Raw genomic sequence first — 26345 nt, forward strand, 5'->3', positions numbered from 1 at the left:
ATCTTTCCACCTCCAATTTGGTCTCCCTCTTCTCCTCGTTCCCTCCACCTCCGACACATATATCCTCTTGGTCAATCTTTCCTCACTCATTCTCTCCATGTGCCCAAACCATTTCAAAACACCCTCTTCTGCTCTCTCAACCACGCTCTTTTTATTTCCACACATCTCTCTTACCCTTACGTTACTTACTCGATCAAACCACCTCACACCACACATTGTCCTCAAACATCTCATTTCCAGCACATCCATCCTCCTGCGCAGGAGGATATATATATATATATATATATATATATATATATATATATATATATATATATATATATATATATATATATATATATATATATATATATATATATATATATTTTTTTTTTTTTTTTTTTCTTTCCTCATGTGTGCGAGGTAGCGCTAGCAAAAGACAACAAAGGCCCCATTCGTTCACACTCAGTCTCTAGCTATCATGCAATAATACCTGAAACCACAGCTCCCTTTCCACATCCAGGCTCCACAGAACTTTCCATGGTTTATCCCAGACGCTTCACATGCCCTGATTCAATCCATTGACACCACATCGATCCAATTCACTCTATTCCTTGCCCGCCTTTCACCTTTCTACATGGTCAGGCCCCGATCACTCATAATCTTTTTCACTCCATCTTTCCATCTCCAATTTGGTCTCCCACTTCTCCTCGTTCCCTCCACCTCCGACACATATATCCTCTTGGTCAATCTTTCCTCACTCATGCTCTCCATGTGCCCAAACCATTTCAAAACACCCTCTCCTGCTCTCTCAACCACGCTCTATTTATTTCCACACGTCTCTCTTACCCTTACATTACTTACTCGATCAAACCACCTCACACCACATATTGTCCTCAAACATCTCATTTCCAGCACATCCACCCTCCTGTGCACAACTCTATCCATAGCCCACGCCTCGCAACCATACAACATTGTTGGAACCACTATTCCTTCAAACATTGCCATTTTTGCTTTCGGAGATAATGGTCTCGACTTCCACACATTCTTCAAGGCTCCCAGGATTTTCGCCCCCTCCCCCATTCTATAATTCACTTCCGCTTCCATGGTTCCATCTGCTGCCAGATCCACTCCCAGATATCTAAAACACTTTACTTCCTCCAGTTTTTCTCCATTCAAACTTACCTCCCATTTGACTTGACCCTCAAGCCTACTGTACCTAATAACCTATATATAGCTTTACATTACTTACATCTGACGGCATAACACTCTCAATTTTCTGATTACTTAAAGTGTTATTGTATTGGAATGCAATCTTAAAAGCATTGTATTGTAATACCTGCCTTACAGTAGCTAAGTTAAGAGAATAGGGAACACCAACAGGATAGTTGTGGTTCGTCCAGTGATCACCATCTGACGCATCAGGAAACCATCTGAGTGGAAGGGGCCTATGCCTTACATTCTCCTCAGTGCCATATATACATTCGATCTCTGAAATGCCTCACTTTCACACCAATCCCTTGCCACAGCCCCTCACTCCACCGTTGCAATATAATCTGTCGTTTGTGCGTATACGGAGCAGACGGCTGAACACGACGCCACGACCCGCAACTTCAAAAATCGGGCTCAAGGGTCGTACCGTCGTGCTCAAGGGTCGCACCGTCTTGCTCAACAGTCGTACCGTCGTGCTCAAGGGTAATACTCAAAATTCACCTCTTTGATACCTTTTATTTCTGGATAATAATTATCATTTTCTAATTTAGCGTTAGAAATGATTCGTGGATTCTTGGTGTTTGCTTTGGTATGTGTTGGTGTGGTGAACGCTTGTTGTGAAGCTTGGACCACGTCACGGGCTGGTAGAGCTCCATCCCGGACACGGAAACCAGCCACACTACAGGAGATGATTGACCGATCAATTGCCATCAACAAGGTCACTAGGATTAAGTGGCCAAACAAGACCATAAAGGTAAACCTAGAGAACGTGCCTAAGAGGCATAAGAGATCCATCTACGCCGTTATGGACGACCTGAACTCTGTGTCATGCGTGAGGTACACAAACTCCAGAGGGAGCTGGGATATTCCACAGGTAACTCTCGTCAGTAGCCCCAGATGCTCTTCATACGTTGGCTATCAGGGACATCCATCGCAGCTGATACGCCTCAGTTGGAGGTGCTTTAAGCGGCCGGGAACCCTGGCTCACGAACTGCTTCATGCCACGGGCTTCCACCACGAGCAGGAGCGTCCTGACCGGGACGATTACGTCTTCGTCAACCTCACTAACATTCAGAAGGACCGGAAGCACAATTTCGCCAAGATTGAAGGTTACTACGGTTTTTTGATGACGATGGGGCTGCCCTATGATTACGATAGCATCATGCACTACCCGTCCTATAGTTTTGCTAAGGATCCGTCAGTTCCTACCATTACAGTAAAGAGAAGGCACAATCGTCCGATAGGACAGCGGAAAGCTCTGTCTCCCTCGGATATCGCCCGTCTCAACCGTCTCTATAATTGTTGTGACCACTATCTTGGTGACGACATTCCGGGGGCAGTACCTTACTGTTATTGGCTGAAATCTTCGTATACACAGCCAGTCTTCAAAGCCAACTGACGTTCTTTTTCTGATATTTTGATGAAACTTTTTTTTTCATCCTTCTTTCCTATTCTTCTTTTTCTTATGTTAGCTTAGTTGGCACAGGCGATTGAACGCCTTAATCAATTCCTTCTCATAAACGCTACATACTATATAAAGTTCATAACGCCTCACGCACGTAGGTAAATAACATGAGTTTTATCTATGAAAAAAAAACAGTAAATACAGTAGGCACTTATAAAGACATTTACGTTCTGAATCTTTTCTTTGTTTCAAATCATTTATAGTACTTATGGCTTTAGTAAACTGTCCGCTCTAGCTGGTTAGAAGACACTGAAGATTCCCTTGCCACCTCCCTCGTAATGTGCGATTGTTTCTGAATATTGTTTTCACACACAGATGGATCGGAAGATCGGGAGAAGCATGCCAATCTCTTGGGCAACTCGCTTGTCTTGTTCATCGCTACTGGACTTTAGTGTATGATGGTATGTGTACAGTGTACACCTGGAGACCTCGTTTAGTAAATGTACTCCAGACCAGGTGGAGAACGGTCGGTATAGCCAATTGAAAGGCACGTTTCTTCTCTCTTGAAACGCGAAAGGCCTCCTCCATTTCAATCTTCTCTAGTTCAATGTGTTCCTTCAAAATGCTGTTTTGAAAATAGTCAAATGGTCGACCAGATAACGGTAGCAATCGCTGGGGTAGGATAGATCTTGGCATCACTTGCTCATCGGGTCATCTTTTAAGGATTTCAAATCGTAACTTCAGTTTATGGTCCTTGATTAACGATTTGTAGAAAGTATCTATCTAAATATCTATCTATTTACGTATCTATCTATCTTTCTTTCTATATCTGAAAGTCAACAATGAAAGAATTAATGATAATGAAGTATAACAACATCCTATCAATGGCAATTATCTTAACAGAATCTTCCAGAACCTTCCAGCAAAACCAGCCTATGGCTGGAGGTGGTGGCTGATTATGTGTAAAACATTTAATCCATTGTTTTCTGGAAGGTTCTAGAAGGTTCTGCTACGGTAATTGCCTTTGAGAGGACGTTGTTTGGTGAGTCAGGTTCACTCTATGGTTATTGTTTTTAGTCGGCTATCTAAGGTGCGTTGTTAAACTTCATCAATTTTGTAACAGTCAACTTCCATATAGGAAGTTCTCATCTTCGATGCATCCTTGCACTCACAACAACCTTATGAATCACTTCAAGAGTTCTCTTCGCTGAAGCCTTATCTTCACTACACCTTTACGGTACCTTCACTACACACGCAACACCACTGGGCTCATACCTGACCCATGTTATCTCTACATCGATATATGTACATGTGTTTCTTGCAGAATAATGCGAATATCATTGATTTCTAAGAAAGTTGAAATGAATAGCCTTACTTATCTATCTATCTGTCTATCCATCTATCTATCTATCTATCTAAATATATGTCTGTTTATGTATCTATCTATCTATCTTTCCATATCAGAAAGTCAACAACGATAATATTAATGATAATGAAGTATAAACAACGTCATCTCAATGGCAAGATCTTACCATAATCTTCTAGAAAGTTCTTAGAAGCTGATGGTGGCCGCATTGATCTATATATTATATAGATATCTGAAAAGATGAGGTCCCAATGGGATTTCAACACGGATTGCTGGGTCCAGAATCCAGAGCGATACACTTACACCATCGGATCTCATAAGAAAAGATCTGATTTCATCTATATGTTTTACACATAATGTCAGCCGACACCACAAACCAGAGGCTGGTTTTCTCGAAGGTTCTAGAAGATTCTGTTCAAACTTTTTGCCATTGAAATGACGTTGTTTATGCTTCATTTTCATTAATGTTATCATTGTTGACTTTCAGATATAGAAAGATAGATAGATAGACAGACAGGCGAGGCTATTCATTTCAACTTTTTTAGAAATCAATGATATTTGCATTATTCTGCAAGAAATACATGTATATACATTGAGGTAGAGAATACAAGAGTTGGGTATAAGCCAAATGGCTGAAGATGAGGCTTCAATGAAGATAAATCTTGAAAGTGACTCATAAGGTTGTTGTGAGTACAAGAATATTTCGAAGATGGGTACATCCTATTGGAAAGTCGACTATTAGAAAAGCGATGAAATTTAACAACGTTCCTCGGACAGCCGACTAAAAACACCAACCATGGAGTAAACCTGACTCTCACCTAACAACGTTCTCTCAAAGGCAATTATCTTACCAGAATCTTCTAGAACCTTCTAGAAAACAATGAAAACTTAGGCAGTGAGTGAGGAATGGCCACTGGCTGCTGGTGATAACCACATATTCCATAAAAATGCTTATATATATATGTATATAAGTATATATATGTATGTCTATATAAAGTATGGAGCAATGCGGCCATCATTAGATTTCAAAAAATCTGAAAAGATGAGGTCCCACCGAGATTCGAACTCGGATTGCTGGATCCGGAGTCCAGAGTGCTATCCCTTACACCATGGGACCTGATAACAAAAGATCTGATTTCATCTATATGTTTTACACATAATCAGACGACACCATCAGCCAGAGGCTGGTTTTCTCGAAGGTTCTAGAAGATTCTGTTAAAATTGTTGCAACTGAAATTACGTTGCTTATGCTTTATTTTAAATTAATCTTATCATAGTTGACTTTAAGATACAGAAAGATAGATAGATAGACATACAGGTAAGGCTATTCATTTCAACTTTCTTAGAAATCAATGATATTCGCATTATTCTGCAAGAAACACATGTACATATATCGATGTAGAGATAACATGGGTCAGGTATGAGCCCAGTGGTGTTGCGTGTGCAGTGAATTTGACCATTGACTTAAACCGTGAAGTGTGTAGTGAAGATAAGGTTTTAGTGAACAGAACTTTTGAATAGATTCATAAGGTTGTTCTCAGTACGAGGATGCATAGAAGAGGAGAACTTCCCATCTGAAAATCAACAATTACAAAATTGATGAAATTTAACAACCTACCTCGGACAACCAACTAAAAACACCAACCATAGAGTGAACCTGACTCTCACCTAACAACGTCCTCTCAAAGGCAATTATCTTACCAGAATCTTCTAGAACCTTCCAGAAAACAATGAACTCTAAAGGAAAGAGTGAGAAATGGCCACTGGCTGCTGATCATAACCACATTATTCCATATATATGCTTATATGTACACATATATGTATACATATGTATGTATATATAAAATATAGAACAATGCGGCCATCATCAGTTTCTAAGAAACCTGAAAAGATGAGGTCCCACCGAGATTCGAACTCGGATTGCTGGATCCGGAGTCCAGAGTGCTATCCCTTACACCATGGGACCTGATAACAAAAGATCTGATTTCATCTATATGTTTTACACATAATCAGACGACACCATCAGCCACAGGCTGGTTGTCTGGAATGTTCTAGAAGATTCTTCTGAGATAAATTCCATTTAAGGAACTTTGTTATACTTTGTCGCGAATTTAATCGTTGTTGACTTTCAGATATAGAAACATAGATAGATAGAAACGTAAATACTTAGATATTTAGATATATATATAGAGAGAGAGATAGGTGAAGCTATACGTTTCAACTTAGAAATCATTGATATCCACATTATTCTTTAAGAATTACATGTATATGGATGTAGTGATGATATGAGTTAGGTATAAGCACAGTGGTGTTGAGGGTCTAACGTGATCATTAACTTGAAACGTAAGGGTGTAGTGAAGACGAGGCCGTAGTGAAGATAACTGTTTAAGTGACTCATAAGGTTCTAGTGAGTACAAGGATGCATCAAAGATGAGAACTTCCTATCTGAAAATCAACAATTACAAAATTGATGAAGTTTAACAACCGATCCTCGGACAGCCGACTAAAAACACCAACCATGAAGTAAACCTGACTCTCACCTAACAACGTTCTCTCAAAGGCAATTATCTTACCAGAATCTTCTAGAACCTTCTAGAAAACAATGAACTCTAAAGGAAAGAGTGAGAAATGGCCACTGGCTGCTGATCATAACCAGATTATTCCATATATATGCTTATATGTACACATATATGTATACATATGTATGTATATATAAAATATAGAACAATGCGGCCATCATCAGTTTCTAAGAAACCTGAAAAGATGAGGTCCCACCGAGATTCGAACTCGGATTGCTGGATCCGGAGTCCAGAGTGCTATCCCTTACACCATGGGACCTGATAACAAAAGATCTGATTTCATCTATATGTTTTACACATAATCAGACGACACCATCAGCCACAGGCTGGTTTTCTCGAAGGTTCTAGAAGATTCTGTTAAAATTTTTGCAACTGAAATTACGTTGTTTATGCTTCATTTTTCATTAATCTTATCATAGTTGACTTTCAGATACAGAAAGATAGATAGATAGACATACAGGTAAGGCTATTCATTTCAACTTTCTTAGAAATCAATGATATTCCATTATTCTGCAAGAAACACATGTACATATATCGATGTAGAGATAACATGGGTCAGGTATGAGCCCAGTGGTGTTGCGTGTGTAGTGAATTTGACCATTGACTTAAACCGTAAGGGTGTAGTGAAGATAAGGTTTTAGTGAACAGAACTCTTGAAGTGATTCATAAGGTTGTTCTCAGTACAAGAATGCATCGAAGATGAGAACTTCCTATATGAAAGTCGACAGTTACAAAACTGATGAAATTTAACAACGCACCTTCGACAACCAACTAAAAACACCAACCATAGAGTGAACCTGACTCTCACCTAACAACGTCCTCTCAAAGGCAATTATCTTACCAGAATCTTCTAGAACCTTCCAGAAAACAATGAACTCTAAAGGAAAGAGTGAGAAATGGCCACTGGCTGCTGATCATAAACACATTACTCCATATATATGCTTATATGTACACATATATGTATACATATGTATGTATATAAAATATAGAACAATGCGGCCATCATCAGCTTCTAAGAAACCTGAAAAGATGAGGTCCCACCGAGATTCGAACTCGGATTGCTGGATCCGGAGTCCAGAGTGCTATCCCTTACACCATGGGACCTGATAACAAAAGATCTGATTTCATCTATATGTTTTACACATAATCAGACGACACCATCGGCCACAGGCTGGTTTTCTCGAAGGCTCTAGAAGATTCTTCTGAGATAAATTCCATTGAATGAACTTTGTTATACTTTGTCGTGAATTTAATCGTTGTTGACTTTAAGATATAGAAACATAGATAGATACAAGCGTAAATACTTAGATATTTAGATATATAGATAGAGAGAGAGATAGGTGAAGCCATTAGTTTCAACTTAGAAATCATTGATATCCACATTATTCTTTAAGAATTACGTGTATATGGATGTAGTGATGATATTAGTTAGGTATAAGCACAGTGGTGTTGAGGATCTAATGTGACCATTAACTTGAAACATAAGAGTGTAGTGAAGACGAGGCCGTAGTGAAGATAACTGTTCAAGTGACTCGTAAGGTTCTAGTGAGTACAAGGATGCATCAAAGATGAGAACTTCCTATCTGAAAATCAACAATTACAAAATTCATGAAGTTTAACAACGTACCTCGGACAACAAACTAAAAACACCAACCATAGAGTAAACCTGACTCTCACCTAACAACGTTCTCTCAAAGGCAATTATCTTACCAGAATCTTCTAGAACCTTCCAGAAAACAATGAACTCTAATGTAGTGAGTGAGGATTGGCCACTAGCTTCTGATCATAACCACATTTTTCCATATATATGCATATATATACACATGTATGTATACATATGTATGTATACATAAAATTAACCATGGGACCTGATAACAAAAGATCTGATTTCATCTATATGTTTTACACATAATCAGACGACACCATCAGCCACAGGCTGGTTTTCTCGAAGTTTCTAGAAGATTCTGTTAAAATTTTTGCAACTGAAATTACGTTGTTTATGCTTCATTTTTCATTAATCTTATCATAGTTGACTTTCAGATACAGAAAGATAGATAGATAGACATACAGGTAAGGCTATTCATTTCAACTTTCTTAGAAATCAATGATATTCCCATTATTCTGCAAGAAACACATGTACATATATCGATGTAGAGATAACATGGGTCAGGTATGAGCCCAGTGGTGTTGCGTGTGTAGTGAATTTGACCATTGACTTAAACCGTAAGGGTGTAGTGAAGATAAGGTTTTAGTGAACAGAACTCTTGAAGTGATTCATAAGGTTGTTCTCAGTACAAGAATGCATCGAAGATGAGAACTTCCTATATGAAAGTCGACAGTTACAAAACTGATGAAATTTAACAACGCACCTTAGACAACCAACTAAAAACACCAACCATAGAGTGAACATTACTCTCACCTAACAACGTCCTCTCAAAGGCAATTATCTTACCAGAATCTTCTAGAACCTTCCAGAAAGCAATGAACTCTAAGGTAGTGGGTGAGGATTGGCCACTAGCTTCTGATCATAACCACATTATTCCATATATATGCTTATATATACACATATATGTATACATATGTATGTACATATAAAATATAGAACAATGCGGCCATTATCAGCTTCTAAGAAACCTGAAAAGATGAGGTCCCACCGAGATTCGAACTCGGATTGCTGGATCCGCGGTCCAGAGTGCTATCCCTTACACCATGGGACCTGATAACAAAAGATCTGATTTCATCTATAGGTTTTACACATAAGCAGACGACACCATCAGCCACAGGCTGGTTGTCTGGAATGTTCTAGAAGATTCTTCTGAGATAAATTCCATTGAATGGACGTTGTTATACTTTACTGTCATGAATTTAATCGTTGTTGACTTTCAGATATAGAAACATAGATAGATAGAAACGTAAATACTTAGATATTTAGATATATAGATAGAGAGAGAGATAGGTGAAGCCATTAGTTTCAACTTAGAAATCATTGATATCCACATTATTCTTTAAGAATTACATGTATATGTATGTAGTGATGATATGAGTTAGGTATAAGCACAGTGGTGTAGAGGGTCTAATGTGATCATTAACTTCAAACGTAAGGGTGTAGTGAAGACGAGGCCGTAGTGAAGATAACTGTTGAAGTGACTCATAAGGTTCTCGTGAGTACAAGGATGCATCAAAGATGAGAACTTCCTATCTGAAAATCAACAATTACAAAATTGATGAAGTTTAACAACCGATCCTCGGACAACCAACTAAAAACACCAACCATAGAGTGAACCTGACTCTCACCTAACAATGGTATTCCCATTATTCTGCAAGAAACACATGTATATATATCGATGTAGTCATCTATATGTTTTACACATAATCAGACGACACCACCAGCCAGAGGCTGGTTTTCTCGAAGGTTCTAGAAGATTCTGTTAAAATTTTTGCAACTGAAATTACGTTGTTTATGCTTCATTTTTCATTAATCTTATCATAGTTGACTTTCAGATACAGAAAGATAGATAGATAGACATACAGGTAAGGCTATTCATTTAAACTTTCTTAGAAATCTATGATATTCCCATTATTCTGCAAGAAACACATGTACATATATGGATGCAGAGATAACATGGGTCAGGCATGAGCCCAGTGGTGTTGCGTGGGTAGTGAATTTGACCATTGACTTAAACCGTAAGGGTGTAGTGAAGATAAGGCTTTAGTGAACAGAACTTTTGAAGTGATTCATAAGGTTGTTCTCAGTACAAGAATTCATCGAAGATGAGAACTTCCTATATGAAAGTCGACAGTTACAAAACTGATGAAATTTAACAACTCACCTTCGACAACCAACTAAAAACACCAACCATAGAGTGAACATTACTCTCACCTAACAACGTCCTATCAAAGGCAATTATCTTACCAGAATCTTCTAGAACCTTCCAGAAAACAATGAACTCTAAAGTAAAGAGTGAGAAATGGCCGCTGGCTGCTGATCATAACCACATTATTCCATATATATGCTTATATATAAACAATATATGTATACATATGTATGTATATATAAAATATAGAACAATGCGGCCATCATCAGTTTCTAAGAAATCTGAAAAGATGAGGTCCCACCGAGATTCGAACTCGGATTGCTGGATTAGGAGTCCAGAGTGCTATCCCTTACACCATGGGACCTGATAACAAAAGATCTGATTTCATCTATATGTTTTACATATAATCAGACGACACCATCAGCCACAGGCTGGTTGTCTAGAATGTTCTAGAAGATTCTTCTGAGATAAATTCCATTGAATGAACTTTGTTATACTTTGTCACGAATTTAATCGTTGTTGACTTTCAGATATAGAAACATAGGTAGATAGAAACGTAAATATTTAGATATTTAGATATATAGATAGAGAGAGAGATAGGTGAAGCCATTAGTTTCAACTTAGAAATCATTGATATCCACATTATTCTTTAAGAATTACATGTATATGGATGTAGTGATGATATGAGTTAGGTATAAGCACAGTGGTGTAGAGGGTCTAATGTGATCATTAACTTCAAACGTAAGGGTGTAGTGAAGACGAGGCCGTAGTGAAGATAACTGTTGAAGTGACTCATAAGGTTCTCGTGAGTACAAGGATGCATCAAAGATGAGAACTTCCTATCTGAAAATCAACAATTACAAAATTGATGAAGTTTAACAACCGATCCTCGGACAACCAACTAAAAACACCAACCATAGAGTGAACCTGACTCTCACCTAACAATGGTATTCCCATTATTCTGCAAGAAACACATGTATATATATCGATGTAGAGATAACATGGGTCAGGTATGAGCCCAGTGGTGTTGCGTGGGTAGTAAATTTGAACATTGACTTAAACCGTAAGGGTGTAGTGAAGATTTCATCTATATGTTTTACACATAATCAGACGACACCACCAGCCAGAGGCTGGTTTTCTCGAAGGTTCTAGAAGATTCTGTTAAAATTTTTGCAACTGAAATTACGTTGTTTATTCTTCATTTTTCATTAATCTTATCATAGTTGACTTTCAGATACAGAAAGATAGATAGATAGACATACAGGTAAGGCTATTCATTTAAACTTTCTTAGAAATCTATGATATTCCCATTATTCTGCAAGAAACACATGTACATATATGGATGCAGAGATAACATGGGTCAGGCATGAGCCCAGTGGTGTTGCGTGGGTAGTGAATTTGACCATTGACTTAAACCGTAAGGGTGTAGTGAAGATAAGGCTTTAGTGAACAGAACTTTTGAAGTGATTCATAAGGTTGTTCTCAGTACAAGAATTCATCGAAGATGAGAACTTCCTATATGAAAGTCGACAGTTACAAAACTGATGAAATTTAACAACTCACCTTCGACAACCAACTAAAAACACCAACCATAGAGTAAACCTGACTCTCACCTAACAACGTTCTCTCAAAGGCAATCATCTTACGAGAATCTTCTAGAACCTTCTAGAAAACAATGAACTCTAAAGGAAAGAGTGAGAAATGGCCACTGGCTGTTGATCATAACCACATTATTCTATATATATATGCTTAAGTATACACATATATGTATATATATGTATGTATATATAAAATATAGAACAATGCGGCCATCATCTGTTTCTAAGAAACCTGAAAAGATGAGGTCCCACCGAGATTCGAACTCGGATTGCTGGATCCGGAGTCCAGAGTGCTATCCCTTACACCATGGGACCTGATAACAAAAGATCTGATTTCATCTATATGTTTTACACATAATCAGACGACACCATCAGCCACAGGCTGGTTTTCTCGAAGGTTCTAAAAGATTCTGTTAAAATTTTTGCAAATGAAATTACGTTGTTTATGCTTCATTTTCATTAACCGTATTATAGTTGACTTTCAGATATAGAAAGATAGATAGATAGACATACAGGTAAGGCTATTCATTTCAACTTTCTTAGAAATCAATGATATTTGCATTATTCTGCAAGAAACACATGTACATATATCGATGTAGAGATAACATGGGTCAGGTATGAGCCCAGTGGTGTTGCGTTTGTAGTGAATTTGACCATTGACTTAAACCCTAAGGGTGTAGTGAAGATAAGGTTTTAGTTACCAGAAGTCTTGAAGTGATTCATAAGGTTGTTTTCAGTACAAGAATGCATCGAAGATGAGAACTTCCTATATGAAAGTCGACAGTTACAAAATTGATGAAATTTAACAACGCACCTTAGACAACCAACTAAAAACACCAACCATAGAGTGAACATTACTCTCACCTAACAACGTCCTCTCAAAGGCAATTATCTTACCAGAATTTTCTAGAACCTTCCAGAAAGCAATGAACTTTAAGGTAGTGAGTGAGGAGATGAGAACTTCCTATATGAAAGTCGACAGTTACAAAATTGATGAAATTTAACAACGCACCTTCGACAACCAACTAAAAACACCAACCATAGAGTAAACCTGACTCTCACCTAACAACGTTCTCTCAAAGGCAATCATCTTACGAGAATCTTCTAGAACCTTCTAGAAAACAATGAACTCTAAAGGAAAGAGTGAGAAATGGCCACTGGCTGTTGATCATAACCACATTATTCTATATATATATGCTTAAGTATACACATATATGTATATATATGTTTCTTTCTTTCTTTCAAACTATTCGCCATTTCCCGCATTAGCGAGGTAGCGTTAAGAACAGAGGACTGGGCCTTTGAGGGAATACCCTCACCTGGCCCAATTTTCTGTTCCTTCTTTTGGAAAAAAAAAAAAAAAAAAAAAAAAAAAAAAAAAAAAATATAGAACAATGCGGCCATCATCCGTTTCTAAGAAACCTGAAAAGATGAGGTCCCACCGAGATTCGAACTCGGATTGCTGGATCCGGAGTCCAGAGTGCTATCCCTTACACCATGGGACCTGATAACAAAAGATCTGATTTCATCTATATGTTTTACACATAATCAGACGACACCATCAGCCACAGGCTGGTTGTCTAGAATGTTCTAGAAGATTCTTCTGAGATAAATTCCATTGAATGGACGTTGTTATACTTTATTGTCATGAATTTAATCGTTGTTGACTTTCATATATAGAAAGATAGATAGATAGATATACAGGTAAAGCTATTCATTTCAACTTTCTTAGAAATCAATGATATTCGCATTACTCTGCAAGAAACACATGTAAATATATCGATGTAGAGATAACATGGGTCAGGTATGAGCCCAGTGGTGTTGCGTGTGTAGTGAATTTGACCATTGACTTAAACCGTAAGGGTGTAGTGAAGATAAGGTTTTAGTGAACAGAACTTTTGAATAGATTCATAGGGTTGTTCTCAGTACAAGAATGCATCGAAGATGAGAACTTCCTATATGAAAGTCGACAGTTACAAAACTGATGAAATTTAACAACGCACCTTCGACAACCAACTAAAAACACCAACAATAGAGTGAACATTACTCTCACCTAACAACGTCCTCTCAAAGGCAATTATCTTACCAGAATCTTCTAGAACCTTCCAGAAAACAATGAACTCTAAAGGAAAGAGTGAGAAATGGCCACTGGCTGCTGATCATAACCACATTATTCCATATATATGCTTATATGTACACATATATGTATACATATGTATGTATATATAAAATATAGAACAATGCGGCCATCATCAGCTTCTATGAAACCTGAAAAGATGAGGTCCCACCGAGATTCGAACTCGGATTGCTGGCTCAGGAGTCCAGAGTGCTATCCCTTACACCATGAGACCTGATAACAAAAGATCTGATTTCATCTATATGTTTTACACATAATCAGACGACACCATCAGCCACAGGCTGGTTGTCTGGAATATTCTAGAAGATTCTTCTGAGATAAATTCCATTTAAGGAACTTTGTTATACTTTGTCGCGAATTTAATCGTTGTTGACTTTCAGATATAGAAACATAGATAGATAGAAACGTAAATACTTAGATATTTAGATATATACATAGAGAGAGAGATAGGTGAAGCTATTCGTTTCAACTTAGAAATCATTGATATCCACATTATTCTTTAAGAATTACATGTATATGGATGTAGTGATGATATGAGTTAGGTATAAGCACAGTGGTGTTGAGGGTCTAACGTGATCATTAACTTCAAACGTAAGGGTGTAGTGAAGACGAGGCCGTAGTGAAGATAACTGTTTAAGTGATTCATAAGGTTCTAGTCAGTACAAGGATGCATCAAAGATGAGAACTTCCTATCTGAAAATCAACAATTACAAAATTGAAGAAGTTTAACAACCGATCCTCGGACAGCCGACTAAAAACACCAACCATGAAGTAAACCTGACTCTCACCTAACAACGTTCTCTCAAAGGCAATTATCTTACCAGAATCTTCTAGAACCTTCCAGAAAACAATGAACTCTAAAGGAAAGAGTGAGAAATGGCCACTGGCTGCTGATCATAACCAGATTATTCCATATATATGCTTATATGTACACATATATGTATACATATGTATGTATATATAAAATATAGAACAAAGCGGCCATCATCCGTTTCTAAGAAACCTAAAAAGATGAGGTCCCACCGAGATTCGAACTCGGATTGCTGGATCCGGAGTCCAGAGTGCTATCCCTTACACCATGGGACCTGATAACAAAAGATCTGATTTCATCTATATGTTTTACACATAATCAGACGACACCATCAGCCACAGGCTGGTTTTCTCGAAGTTTCTAGAAGATTCTGTTAAAATTTTTGCAACTGAAATTACGTTGTTTATGCTTCATTTTTCATTAATCTTATCATAGTTGACTTTCAGATACAGAAAGATAGATAGATAGACATACAGGTAAGGCTATTCATTTCAACTTTCTTAGAAATCAATGATATTCCCATTATTCTGCAAGAAACACATGTACATATATCGATGTAGAGATAACATGGGTCAGGTATGAGCCCAGTGGTGTTGCGTGTGTAGTGAATTTGACCATTGACTTAAACCGTAAGGGTATAGTGAAGATAAAGCTTTAGTGAACAGAACTCTTGAAGTGATTCATAAGGTTGTTCTTAGTACGAGGATGCATAGAAGAGGAGAACGTCCTATCTGAAAATCAACAATTACAAAATTGATGAAATTTAACAGCCGATCCTCGGACAACCAACCAAAAACACCAACCATAGAGTGAACCTGACTCTCACCTAACAACGTCCTGTCAAAGGCAATTATCTTACCAGAATCTTTTAGAACCTTCTAGAAAACAATGAACTCTAAAGTAAAGAGTGAGAAATGGCCACTGGCTGCTGATCATAACCACATTATTCCATATATATGCTTATATATAAACATATATGTATGCATATGTATGTATATATAAAATATAGAACAATGCGGCCATCATCAGTTTCTAAGAAACCTGAAAAGATGAGGTCCCACCGAGATTCGAACTCGGATTGCTGGATCCGGAGTCCAGAGTGCTATCCCTTACACCATGGGACCTGATAACAAAAGATCTGATTTCATCTATATGTTTTACACATAATCAGACGATACCATCACGCACAGGCTTGTTGTCTGGAAGGTTCTAGAAGATTCTTCTGAGATAAATTCCATTGAATGAACTTTGTTATACTTTGTCGCGAATTTAATCGTTGTTGACTTTCAGATATAGAAACATAGATAAATAGAAACGTAAATACTTAGATATTTAGATATATAGATAGAGAGAGAGATAGGTGAAGCCATTAGTTTCAACTTAGAAATCATTGATATCCACATTATTCTTTAAGAATTACATGTATATGGATGTAGTGATGATATTAGTTAGGTATAAGCACAGTGGTGTTGACGGTCTAATGTGAGCATCAACTTGAAACATAAGGGTGTAGTGAAGACGAGGCCGTAGTGAAGATAACTGTTGAAGTGACTCGTAAGGTTCTAGTGAGTACAAGGATGCATCAAAGATGAGAACTTCCTATCTGAAAATCAACAATTACAAAAATGATGAAGTTTAACAACCGATCCTCGGACAGCCGACTAAAAACACCAACCATGAAGTAAACCTGACTCTCACCTAACAACGTTCTCTCAAAGGCAATTATCTTACCAGAATCTTCTAGAACCTTCCAGAAAACAATGAACTCTAAAGGAAAGAGTGAGAAATGGCCACTGGCTGCTGATCATAAACACATTACTCTATATATATAATTATATGTACACATATATGTATACATATGTATGTACATATAAAATATAGAACAATGCGGCCATCATCAGTTCCTAAGAAAGCTGAAAAGATGAGGTCCCACCGAGATTCGAACTCGGATTGCTGGATCCGCAGTCCAGAGTGCTATCCCTTACACCATGGGACCTGATAACAAAAGATCTGATTTCATCTATATGTTTTACACATAATCAGACGACAACATCTGCTGAAGGCTGGTTTTCTCGAAGGTTCTAGAAGATTCTTCTGAGATAAATTCCATTGAATGAACTTTGTTATACTTTGTCGCGAATTTAATCGTTGTTGACTTTCAGATATAGAAACATAGATAGATAGAAACGTAAATACTTAGATATTTAGATATATAGATAGAGAGAGATATAGGTGAAGCCATTAGTTTCAACTTAGAAATCATTGATATCCACATTATTCTTTAAGAATTACATGTATATGGATGTAGTGATGATATGAGTTAGGGATAAGCACAGTGGTGTTGAGGGTCTAATGTGACCATTAACTTCAAACGTAAGGGTGTAGTGAAGACGAGGCCGTTTTGAAGATAACTGTTGAAGTAACTCATAAGGTTCTCGTGAGTACAAGGATGCAGCGAGGATGAGAAGAACTTCCTATCTGAAAATCAACAATTAAAAAATTGATGAAGTTTAACAACGTACCTCGGACATACAACTAAAAACACCAACCATAGAGTGAACCTGACTCTCACCTAACAACGTCTCTCAAAGGCAATTATCTTACCAGAATCTTCTAGAACCTTCCAGAAAACAATGAACTCTAAAGGAAAGAGTGAGAAATGGCCACTGGCTGCTGATCATAAACACATTACTCTATATATATGCTTATATGTACACATATATGTATACATATGTATGTATATATAAAATATAGAACAATGCGGCCATCATCAGTTTCTAAGAAACCTGAAAAGATGAGGTCCCACCGAGATTCGAACTCGGATTGCTGGATCCGCAGTCCAGAGTGCTATCCCTTACACCATGGGACCTGATAACAAAAGATCTGATTTCATCTATATGTTTTACACATAATCAGACGACACCATCAGCCAGAGGCTGGTTTTCTCGAAGGTTCTAGAAGATTCTTCTGAGATAAATTCCATTGAATGAACTTTGTTATACTTTGTCGCGAATTTAATCGTTGTTGACTTTCAGATATAGAAACATAGATAGATAGAAACGTAAATACTTAGATATTTAGATATATAGATAGAGAGAGAGATAGGTGAAGCTATTCGTTTCAACTTAGAAATCATTGATATCCACATTATTCTTTAAGAATTACATGTATATGGATGTAGTGATGATATGATATGAGTTAGGTATAAGCACAGTGGTGTTGAGGGTCTAATGTGACCATTAACTTGAAACGTAAGGGTGTAGTGAAGACGAGGCCGTAGTGAAGATAACTGTTGAAGTGACTCATAGGGTTCTAGTGAGTACAAGGATGCATCAAAGATGAGAACTTCCTATCTGAAAATCAACAATTACAAAATTGATGAAGTTTAACAACCGATCCTCGGACAGCCGACTAAAAACACCAACCATAGAGTAAACCTGACTCTCACCTAACAACGTTCTCTCAAAGGCAATTATCTTACGAGAATCTTCTAGAACCTTCCAGAAAACAATGAACTCTAAAGGAAAGAGTGAGAAATGGCCACTGGCTGCTGATCATAACCACATTATTCCATATATATGCTTATATGTACACATATATGTATACATATATATGTATATATAAAATATAGAACAATGCGGCCATCATCCGTTTCTAAGAAAACTGAAAAGATGAGGTCCCACCGAGATTCGAACTCGGATTCCTGGATCCGCAGTCCAGAGTGCTATCCCTTACACCATGGGACCTGATAACAAAAGATCTGATTTCATCTATATGTTTTACACATAATCAGACGACACCATCAGCCACAGGCTGGTTTTCTCGAAGGTTCTAGAAGATTCTGTTAAAATTTTTGCAACTGAAATTACGTTGTTTATGATTCATTTTCATTAATCGTATCATAGTTGACTTTCAGTTATAGAAAGATAGATAGATAGATATACAGGTAAGGCTATTCATTTCAACTTTCTTAGAAATCAATGATATTTGCATTATTCTGCAAGAAACACATGTGCATATATCGATGTAGGGATAACATGGATCAGGTATGAGCCCAGTGGTGTTGCGTGTGTAGTGAATTTGACCATTGACTTAAACCGTAAGGGTGTAGTGAAGATAAGGTTTTAGTGAACAGAACTATTGAATTGATTCATAAGGTTGTTCTCAGTACAAGAATGCATCGAAGATGAGAACTTCCTATATGAAAGTCGACAGTTACAAAATTGATGAAATTTAACAACGCACCTTAGACAACCAACTAAAAACACCAACCATAGAGTGAACCTTACTCTCACCTAACAACTACCTCTCAAAGGCAATTATCTTACCAGAATCTTCTAGAACCTTCCAGAAAGCAATGAACTCTAAGGTAGTGAGTGAGAAATGGCCACTAGCTTCTGATTATAACCACATTATTCCATATATATGCTTATATATACACATATATGTATACATATGTATGTATATATAAAATATAGAACAATGCGGCCATTATCAGTTTCTAAGGAACCTGAAAAGATGAGGTCCCACCGAGATTCGAACTCGGATTCCTGGATCCGCAGTCCAGAGTGCTATCCCTTACACCATGGGACCTGATAACAAAAGATCTGATTTCATCTATATGTTTTACACATAATCAGACGACACTATCAGCCACAGGCTGGTTTTCCTCGAAGGTTCTAGAAGGATTCTTCTGAGATAAATTTTAATGAACTTTGATATTACTTTGTATGCGAATTTAACGTTGTTGACTTCAGATTGGACTTAGATAGAAACGAAAGATAGATAATAGATATAAGGTAAGAGCTAGTCAAGTCATTCGTTCAACTTGAAATCATGTAATCCCATTATTCTTAAGAACTACATGTATATATTGTATGTAGAGATAAATGAGTAGGTATAGCCAGTGGTGTTGGTGTAGGAATTGACCATTGGACTTAAACCGTAAGGGTGTAGTGAAGATAAGGCTTTAGTGAACAGAACTCTTGAAGTGATTCATAAGGTTGTTCTCAGTACAAGGTTGCATCGAAGAAGATAACTTCCTATCTGAAAATCAACAATTACAAAATTGATGAAGTTTAACAACCGATCCTCGGACAACCAACTAAAAACACCAACCATAGAGTGAAACTGACTCTCACCTAACAACGTCCTCTCAAAGGCAATTATCTTACCAGAATCTTCTAGAACCTTCTAGAAAACAATGAACTCTAAAGGAAAGAGTGAGAAATGGCCACTGGCTGCTGATCATAAGCACATTACTCTATATATATGTTTATATATACACATATATGTATACATATGTATGTATATATAAAATATAGAACAATGCGGCCATCATCAGTTTCTAAGAAACCTGAAAAGATGAGGTCCCACCGAGATTCGAACTCGGATTTCTGGATCAGGAGTCCAGAGTGCTATCCCTTACACCATGGGACCTGATAACAAAAGATCTGATTTCATCTATATGTTTTACACATAATCAGACGACACCACCAGCCAGAGGCTGGTTTTCTCGAAGGTTCTAGAAGATTCTGTTAAAATTTTTGCAACTGAAATTACGTTGTTTATGCTTCATTTTTCATTAATCTTATCGTAGTTGACTTTCAGATACAGAAAGATAGATAGATAGACATACAGGTAAAGCTATTCATTTAAACTTTCTTAGAAATCTATGATATTCCCATTATTCTGCAAGAAACACATGTACATATATGGATGCAGAGATAACATGGGTCAGGCATGAGCCCAGTGGTGTTGCGTGGGTAGTGAATTTGACCATTGACTTAAACCGTAAGGGTGTAGTGAAGATAAGGCTTTAGTGAACAGAACTTTTGAAGTGATTCATAAGGTTGTTCTCAGTACAAGAATTCATCGAAGATGAGAACTTCCTATATGAAAGTCGACAGTTACAAAACTGATGAAATTTAACAACTCACCTTCGACAACCAACTAAAAACACCAACCATAGAGTGAACATTACTCTCACCTAACAACGTCCTATCAAAGGCAATTATCTTACCAAAATCTTCTAGAACCTTCCAGAAAACAATGAACTCTAAAGGAAAGAGTGAGAAATGGCCACTGGCTGCTGATCATAACCACATTATTCCATATATATGCTTATATGTACACATATATGTATACATATGTATGTATATATAAAATATAGAACAATGCGGCCATCATCAGTTTCTAAGAAATCTGAAAAGATGAGGTCCCACCGAGATTCGAACTCGGATTGCTGGATCAGGAGTCCAGAGTGCTATCCCTTACACCATGGGACCTGATAACAAAAGATCTGATTTCATCTATATGTTTTACACATAATCAGACGACACCATCAGCCACAGGCTGGTTTTCTCGAAGGTTCTAGAAGATTCTTCTGAGATAAATTCCATTGAAGGAACTTTGTTATACTTTGTCGCGAATTTAATCGTTGTTGACTTTCAGATATAGAAACATAGATAGATAGAAACGTAAATACTTAGATATTTAGATATATAGATAGAGAGAGAGATAGGTGAAGCTATTCGTTTCAACTTAGAAATCATTGATATCCACATTATTCTTTAAGAATTACATGTATATGGATGTAGTGATGATATGAGTTAGGTATAAGCACAGTGGTGTTGAGGGTCTAACGTGATCATTAACTTGAAACGTAAGGGTGTAGTGAAGACGAGGCCGTAGTGAAGATAACTGTTTAAGTGATTCATAAGGTTCTAGTCAGTACAAGGATGCATCAAAGATGAGAACTTCCTATCTGAAAATCAACAATTACAAAATTGATGAAGTTTAACAACCGATCCTCGGACAGCCGACTAAAAACACCAACCATGAAGTAAACCTGACTCTCACCTAACAACGTTCTCTCAAAGGCAATTATCTTACCAGAATCTTCTAGAACCTTCCAGAAAACAATGAACTCTAAAGGAAAGAGTGAGAAATGGCCACTGGCTGTTGATCATAACCAGATTATTCCATATATATGCTTATATGTACACATATATGTATACATATGTATGTATATATAAAATATAGACCAATGCGGCCATCATCCGTTTCTAAGAAACCTGAAAAGATGAGGTCCCACCGAGATTCGAACTCGGATTGCTGGATCCGGAGTCCAGAGTGCTATCCCTTACACCATGGGACCTGATAACAAAAGATCTGATTTCATCTATATGTTTTACACATAATCAGACGACACCATCAGCCACAGGCTGGTTTTCTCGAAGGTTCTAGAAGATTCTTCTGAGATAAATTCCATTGAATGAACTTTGTTATACTTTGTCGCGAATTTAATCGTTGTTGACTTTCAGATATAGAAACATAGATAGATAGAAACGTAAATACTTAGATATTTAGATATATAGATAGAGAGAGAGATAGGTGAAGCTATTCGTTTCAACTTAAAAATCATTGATATCCACATTATTCTTTAAGAATTACATGTATATGGATGTAGTGATAATATGAGCTAGGCATAAGCACAGTGGTGTTGAGGGTCTAATGTGATCATTAACTTGAAACGTAAGGGTGTAGTGAAGACGAGGCCGTAGTGAAGATAACTGTTGAAGTGACTCATAAGATTCTAGTGAGTACAAGGATTCATCAAAGATGAGAACTTCCTATCGGAAAATCAACAATTACAACATTGATGAAGTTTAACAACCGATCCTCGGACAGCTGACTAAAAACACTATCCATAGAGTAAACCTGACTCTTACCTAACAACGTTCTCTCAAAGGCAATTATCTTACCAGAATCTTCTAGAACCTTCCAGAATACCATGAACTCTAAAGTAAAGAGTAAGAAATGGCCGCTGGCTGCTGATCACAACCACATCATTCCATATATATGCTTATGTATACACATATATGTATACATATGTATGTATATATAAAATATAGAACAATGCGGCCATCATCAGTTCCTAAGAAACCTGAAAAGATGAGGTCCCACCGAGATTCGAACTCGGATTGCTGGATCCGCAGTCCAGAGTGCTATCCCTTACACCATGGGACCTGATAACAAAAGATCTGATTTCATCTATATGTTTTACACATAATCAGACGACACCATCAGCCACAGGCTGGTTGTCTGGAATGTTCTAGAAGATTCTGTTAAAATTTTTGCAACTGAAATTACGTTGTTTATGCTTCATTTTCATTAACCGTATTATAGTTGACTTTCAGATATAGAAAGATAGATAGATAGACATACAGGTAAGGCTATTCATTTCAACTTTCTTAGAAATCAATGATATTTACATTATTCTGCTAGAAACACATGTACATATATCGATGTAGAGATAACATGGGTCAGGTATGAGCCCAGTGGTGTTGCGTGTGTAGTGAATTTGACCATTCACTTAAACCGTATGGATGTAGTGAAGATAAGGTTTTAGTAAACAGACTATTGAATAGATTCATAAGGTTGTTCTCAGTACAAGAATGCATCGAAGATGAGAACATCCTATATGAAAGTCGAGTTTTACAAAACTGATGAAATTTAACAACGCGCCTTAGACAACCAACTAAAAATACCAACCATAGAGTGAACCTGACTCTCACCTAACAATGGTATTCCCATTATTCTGCAAGAAACACATGTACATATATCGATGTAGAGATAACATGGGTCAGGTATGAGCCCAGTGGTGTTGCGTGTGTAGTGAATTTGACCATTGACTTAAACCGCAAGGGTGTAGTGAAGATAAGGTTTTAGTGAACAGAACTTTTGAATAGATTCATAAGGTTGTTCTTAGTACAAGAATGCATCGAAGATGAGAACTTCCTATTTGAAAGTCGATTGTTACAAAACTGATGAAATTTAACAACGCACCTTCGGCAACCAACTAAAAACATCAACCATAGAGTGAACATTACTCTCACCTAACAACGTCCTCTCAAAGGGAATTATCTTACCAGAATCTTCTAGAACCTTCCAGAAAACAATGAACTCTAAAGGAAAGAGTGAGAAATGGCCACTGGCTGGTGATCATAACCACATTATTCCATATATATGCTTATATGTACACATATATGTATACATATGTATATATATATAAAATATAGAACAATGCGGCCATCATCAGTTTCTAATAAACCTGAAAAGATGAGGTCCCACCGAGATTCGAACTCGGATTGCTGGATCCGGAGTCCAGAGTGCTATCCCTTACACCATGGGACCTGATAACAAAAGATCTGATATCATCTATATGTTTTACACATAATGAGACGACACCACCAGCCACAGGCTGGTTTTCTCGAATGTTCTAGAAGATTCTTCTGAGATAAATTCCATTGAATGAACTTTGTTATACTTTGTCGTGAATTTAATCGTTGTTGAGTTTCAGATATAGAAACATAGATAGATAGAAACGTAAATACTTAGATATTTAGATATATAGATAGAGAGAGAGATAGGTGAAGCAATTCGTTTCAACTTAAAAATCATTGATATCCACATTATTCTTTAAGAATTACATGTATATGGATGTAGTGATAATATGAGCTAGGCATAAGCACAGTGGTGTTGAGTGTCTAATGTGATCATTAACTTGAAACGTAAGGGTGTAGTGAAGACGAGGCCGTAGTGAAGATAACTGTTGAAGTGACTCATAAGGTTCTAGTGAGTACAAGGATTCATCAAAGATGAGAACTTCCTATCTGAAAATCAACAATTACAAAATTGATGAAGTTTAACAACCGATCCTCGGACAGCCGACTAAAAACACCATCCATAGAGTAAACCTGACTCTCACCTAACAACGTTCTCTCAAAGGCAATTATCTTACCAGAATCTTCTAGAACCTTCCAGAATACCATGAACTCTAAAGTAAAGAGTAAGAAATGGCCGCTGGCTGCTGATCACAACCACATCATTCCATATATATGCTTATGTATACACATATATGTATACATATGTATATATATATAAAATATAGAATAATGCGGCCATCATCAGTTTCTAAGAAACCTGAAAAGATTGGGTCCCACCGAGATTCGAACTCGGATTGCTGGATCCGCAGTCCAGAGTGCTATCCCTTACACCATGGGACCTGATAACAAAAGATCTGATTTCATCTATATGTTTTACACATAATCAGACGACACCATCAGCCACAGGCTGGTTTTCTCGAAGGTTCTAGAAGATTCTTCTGAGATAAATTCCATTGAATGAACTTTATTTTCCCTAAACGACTCTCTCTTTTCTTTCCTCTAAAAACTTTCTCACATTCCACTTCATTACTGTATCTTCCATAACAACTCGACAACAGTGAGCGTCCTACTGCATCTTCACTACTGATGAGATTACAGTTATTACAATTAGTATGTCCTTTAATCTGGATTACAATATCTTACTCTGTCTCTCTAAGCAACTGCACAACAGTGACCGTTAAACTGTATCTTCACAACAACTGAAATTTCAGTATATGTATTACTATATCCATAAAACTGGATTAGAATATTTTCCTTAATGTATCTCCATGATGAGCTAGACTACAGTAACCATACCACATAAGACTAGATCGGGATAACTTTCTTAATGTATCCTCACTAACAAATGGACAACAGTGATCCTCATACTGTATCTTCACTACCACTGAAATTACAGAAAATGCATTACTTATGTCCATAAGACTATATTGGAATAACTTTCTTATTGTACCTTCATGATTAGCTGGAGTACAGTGACCATACCACTCTATCTTCACTACCACTGAAATTACAGTAAATGCATTACTTATGTCCATAAGACTGAATTGGAATAACTTTATTAACAAATGGACAACAGTGTCCCTTATACTGTATATTCACTACATCGGAAATTACAGTAAATACATTACTTATGTCCATAAGACTCGATTGGAATAAATTTCTCAATGTATCTTCACTAACAAATGTACAACAGTGACCCTCATACTTTATCTTCACTACCAGTGAAATTACGGTAAATGCATTACATATGTCCATAAGACTGGATTGGAATTACTTTCTCAATGTATCTTCACGAACAAATGGACAACAGTGACCCTCATACTTTATCTTCACTACCAGTGAAATTACGGTAAATGCTTTACATATGTCCATAAGACTGGATTGGAATTACTTTCTCAATGTATCTTCACGAACAAATGGACAACAGTGACCCTCATACAGTATCTTCACTACCACTGAAATTACAGTAAATGCATTACTTATGTCCACAGGACTAGATTGCAATAACTTTCTTAAAGTATCTTCATGATTAGCTGGAGTACAGTGACCATACCACTCTATCTTCACCATCACTGAAATTACAGTAAATAGATTGCTTTTGTCCATAAGATTAGATTGGGATAACTTTCTTACTGTATCATCACTAACAAATGGACAACGATGACACTCACACTGTATCTTCACTACCTCTGAAATTACAGTAAATGCATTAC

The 26345-nt window shown here is 37.1% G+C and overlaps 1 protein-coding gene and 20 non-coding genes across 21 annotated transcripts; 1 reads left to right on the top strand and 20 right to left on the bottom strand.

The window, feature by feature from the left end:
• Nucleotides 1-1306: 1306 nt before the first annotated feature.
• Nucleotides 1307-2640, top strand: LOC139764456 (protein SpAN-like). The gene has a single exon (XM_071691010.1). It carries the CDS (start codon nucleotides 1751-1753, stop codon nucleotides 2588-2590), a length of 840 nt encoding a protein of 279 aa, XP_071547111.1. The 5' UTR covers nucleotides 1307-1750; the 3' UTR covers nucleotides 2591-2640.
• A 2367-nt stretch (nucleotides 2641-5007) lies between these two features.
• Nucleotides 5008-5079, bottom strand: TRNAR-CCG (transfer RNA arginine (anticodon CCG)). Its single transcript has one exon. It is a non-coding gene; the product is annotated as a tRNA-Arg (tRNA).
• A 777-nt stretch (nucleotides 5080-5856) lies between these two features.
• Nucleotides 5857-5928, bottom strand: TRNAR-CCG (transfer RNA arginine (anticodon CCG)). The gene has a single exon. It is a non-coding gene; the product is annotated as a tRNA-Arg (tRNA).
• Nucleotides 5929-6728: 800 nt separating this feature from the next.
• TRNAR-CCG (transfer RNA arginine (anticodon CCG)) lies at nucleotides 6729-6800 on the bottom strand. Its single transcript has one exon. It is a non-coding gene; the product is annotated as a tRNA-Arg (tRNA).
• Nucleotides 6801-7573: 773 nt separating this feature from the next.
• Nucleotides 7574-7645, bottom strand: TRNAR-CCG (transfer RNA arginine (anticodon CCG)). The gene has a single exon. It is a non-coding gene; the product is annotated as a tRNA-Arg (tRNA).
• A 1541-nt stretch (nucleotides 7646-9186) lies between these two features.
• On the bottom strand, nucleotides 9187-9258 carry TRNAR-GCG (transfer RNA arginine (anticodon GCG)). Its single transcript has one exon. It is a non-coding gene; the product is annotated as a tRNA-Arg (tRNA).
• Nucleotides 9259-10648: 1390 nt separating this feature from the next.
• Nucleotides 10649-10720, bottom strand: TRNAR-CCU (transfer RNA arginine (anticodon CCU)). The gene has a single exon. It is a non-coding gene; the product is annotated as a tRNA-Arg (tRNA).
• A 1477-nt stretch (nucleotides 10721-12197) lies between these two features.
• On the bottom strand, nucleotides 12198-12269 carry TRNAR-CCG (transfer RNA arginine (anticodon CCG)). The gene has a single exon. It is a non-coding gene; the product is annotated as a tRNA-Arg (tRNA).
• A 1118-nt stretch (nucleotides 12270-13387) lies between these two features.
• On the bottom strand, nucleotides 13388-13459 carry TRNAR-CCG (transfer RNA arginine (anticodon CCG)). Its single transcript has one exon. It is a non-coding gene; the product is annotated as a tRNA-Arg (tRNA).
• A 1646-nt stretch (nucleotides 13460-15105) lies between these two features.
• Nucleotides 15106-15177, bottom strand: TRNAR-CCG (transfer RNA arginine (anticodon CCG)). The gene has a single exon. It is a non-coding gene; the product is annotated as a tRNA-Arg (tRNA).
• Nucleotides 15178-15954: 777 nt separating this feature from the next.
• TRNAR-CCG (transfer RNA arginine (anticodon CCG)) lies at nucleotides 15955-16026 on the bottom strand. Its single transcript has one exon. It is a non-coding gene; the product is annotated as a tRNA-Arg (tRNA).
• Nucleotides 16027-16826: 800 nt separating this feature from the next.
• TRNAR-GCG (transfer RNA arginine (anticodon GCG)) lies at nucleotides 16827-16898 on the bottom strand. The gene has a single exon. It is a non-coding gene; the product is annotated as a tRNA-Arg (tRNA).
• An 801-nt stretch (nucleotides 16899-17699) lies between these two features.
• Nucleotides 17700-17771, bottom strand: TRNAR-GCG (transfer RNA arginine (anticodon GCG)). Its single transcript has one exon. It is a non-coding gene; the product is annotated as a tRNA-Arg (tRNA).
• Nucleotides 17772-18576: 805 nt separating this feature from the next.
• Nucleotides 18577-18648, bottom strand: TRNAR-GCG (transfer RNA arginine (anticodon GCG)). The gene has a single exon. It is a non-coding gene; the product is annotated as a tRNA-Arg (tRNA).
• Nucleotides 18649-19423: 775 nt separating this feature from the next.
• Nucleotides 19424-19495, bottom strand: TRNAR-GCG (transfer RNA arginine (anticodon GCG)). Its single transcript has one exon. It is a non-coding gene; the product is annotated as a tRNA-Arg (tRNA).
• Nucleotides 19496-20269: 774 nt separating this feature from the next.
• TRNAR-CCU (transfer RNA arginine (anticodon CCU)) lies at nucleotides 20270-20341 on the bottom strand. Its single transcript has one exon. It is a non-coding gene; the product is annotated as a tRNA-Arg (tRNA).
• Nucleotides 20342-21117: 776 nt separating this feature from the next.
• On the bottom strand, nucleotides 21118-21189 carry TRNAR-CCU (transfer RNA arginine (anticodon CCU)). Its single transcript has one exon. It is a non-coding gene; the product is annotated as a tRNA-Arg (tRNA).
• Nucleotides 21190-21989: 800 nt separating this feature from the next.
• Nucleotides 21990-22061, bottom strand: TRNAR-CCG (transfer RNA arginine (anticodon CCG)). Its single transcript has one exon. It is a non-coding gene; the product is annotated as a tRNA-Arg (tRNA).
• Nucleotides 22062-22861: 800 nt separating this feature from the next.
• TRNAR-GCG (transfer RNA arginine (anticodon GCG)) lies at nucleotides 22862-22933 on the bottom strand. Its single transcript has one exon. It is a non-coding gene; the product is annotated as a tRNA-Arg (tRNA).
• A 1095-nt stretch (nucleotides 22934-24028) lies between these two features.
• On the bottom strand, nucleotides 24029-24100 carry TRNAR-CCG (transfer RNA arginine (anticodon CCG)). Its single transcript has one exon. It is a non-coding gene; the product is annotated as a tRNA-Arg (tRNA).
• An 800-nt stretch (nucleotides 24101-24900) lies between these two features.
• TRNAR-GCG (transfer RNA arginine (anticodon GCG)) lies at nucleotides 24901-24972 on the bottom strand. The gene has a single exon. It is a non-coding gene; the product is annotated as a tRNA-Arg (tRNA).
• Between the last annotated feature and the right edge of the window lie 1373 nt (nucleotides 24973-26345).

Source organism: Panulirus ornatus, chromosome 50 (genome assembly GCF_036320965.1).
Source record: "Panulirus ornatus isolate Po-2019 chromosome 50, ASM3632096v1, whole genome shotgun sequence".
Classification (NCBI taxonomy): Eukaryota; Metazoa; Arthropoda; class Malacostraca; order Decapoda; family Palinuridae; genus Panulirus; species Panulirus ornatus.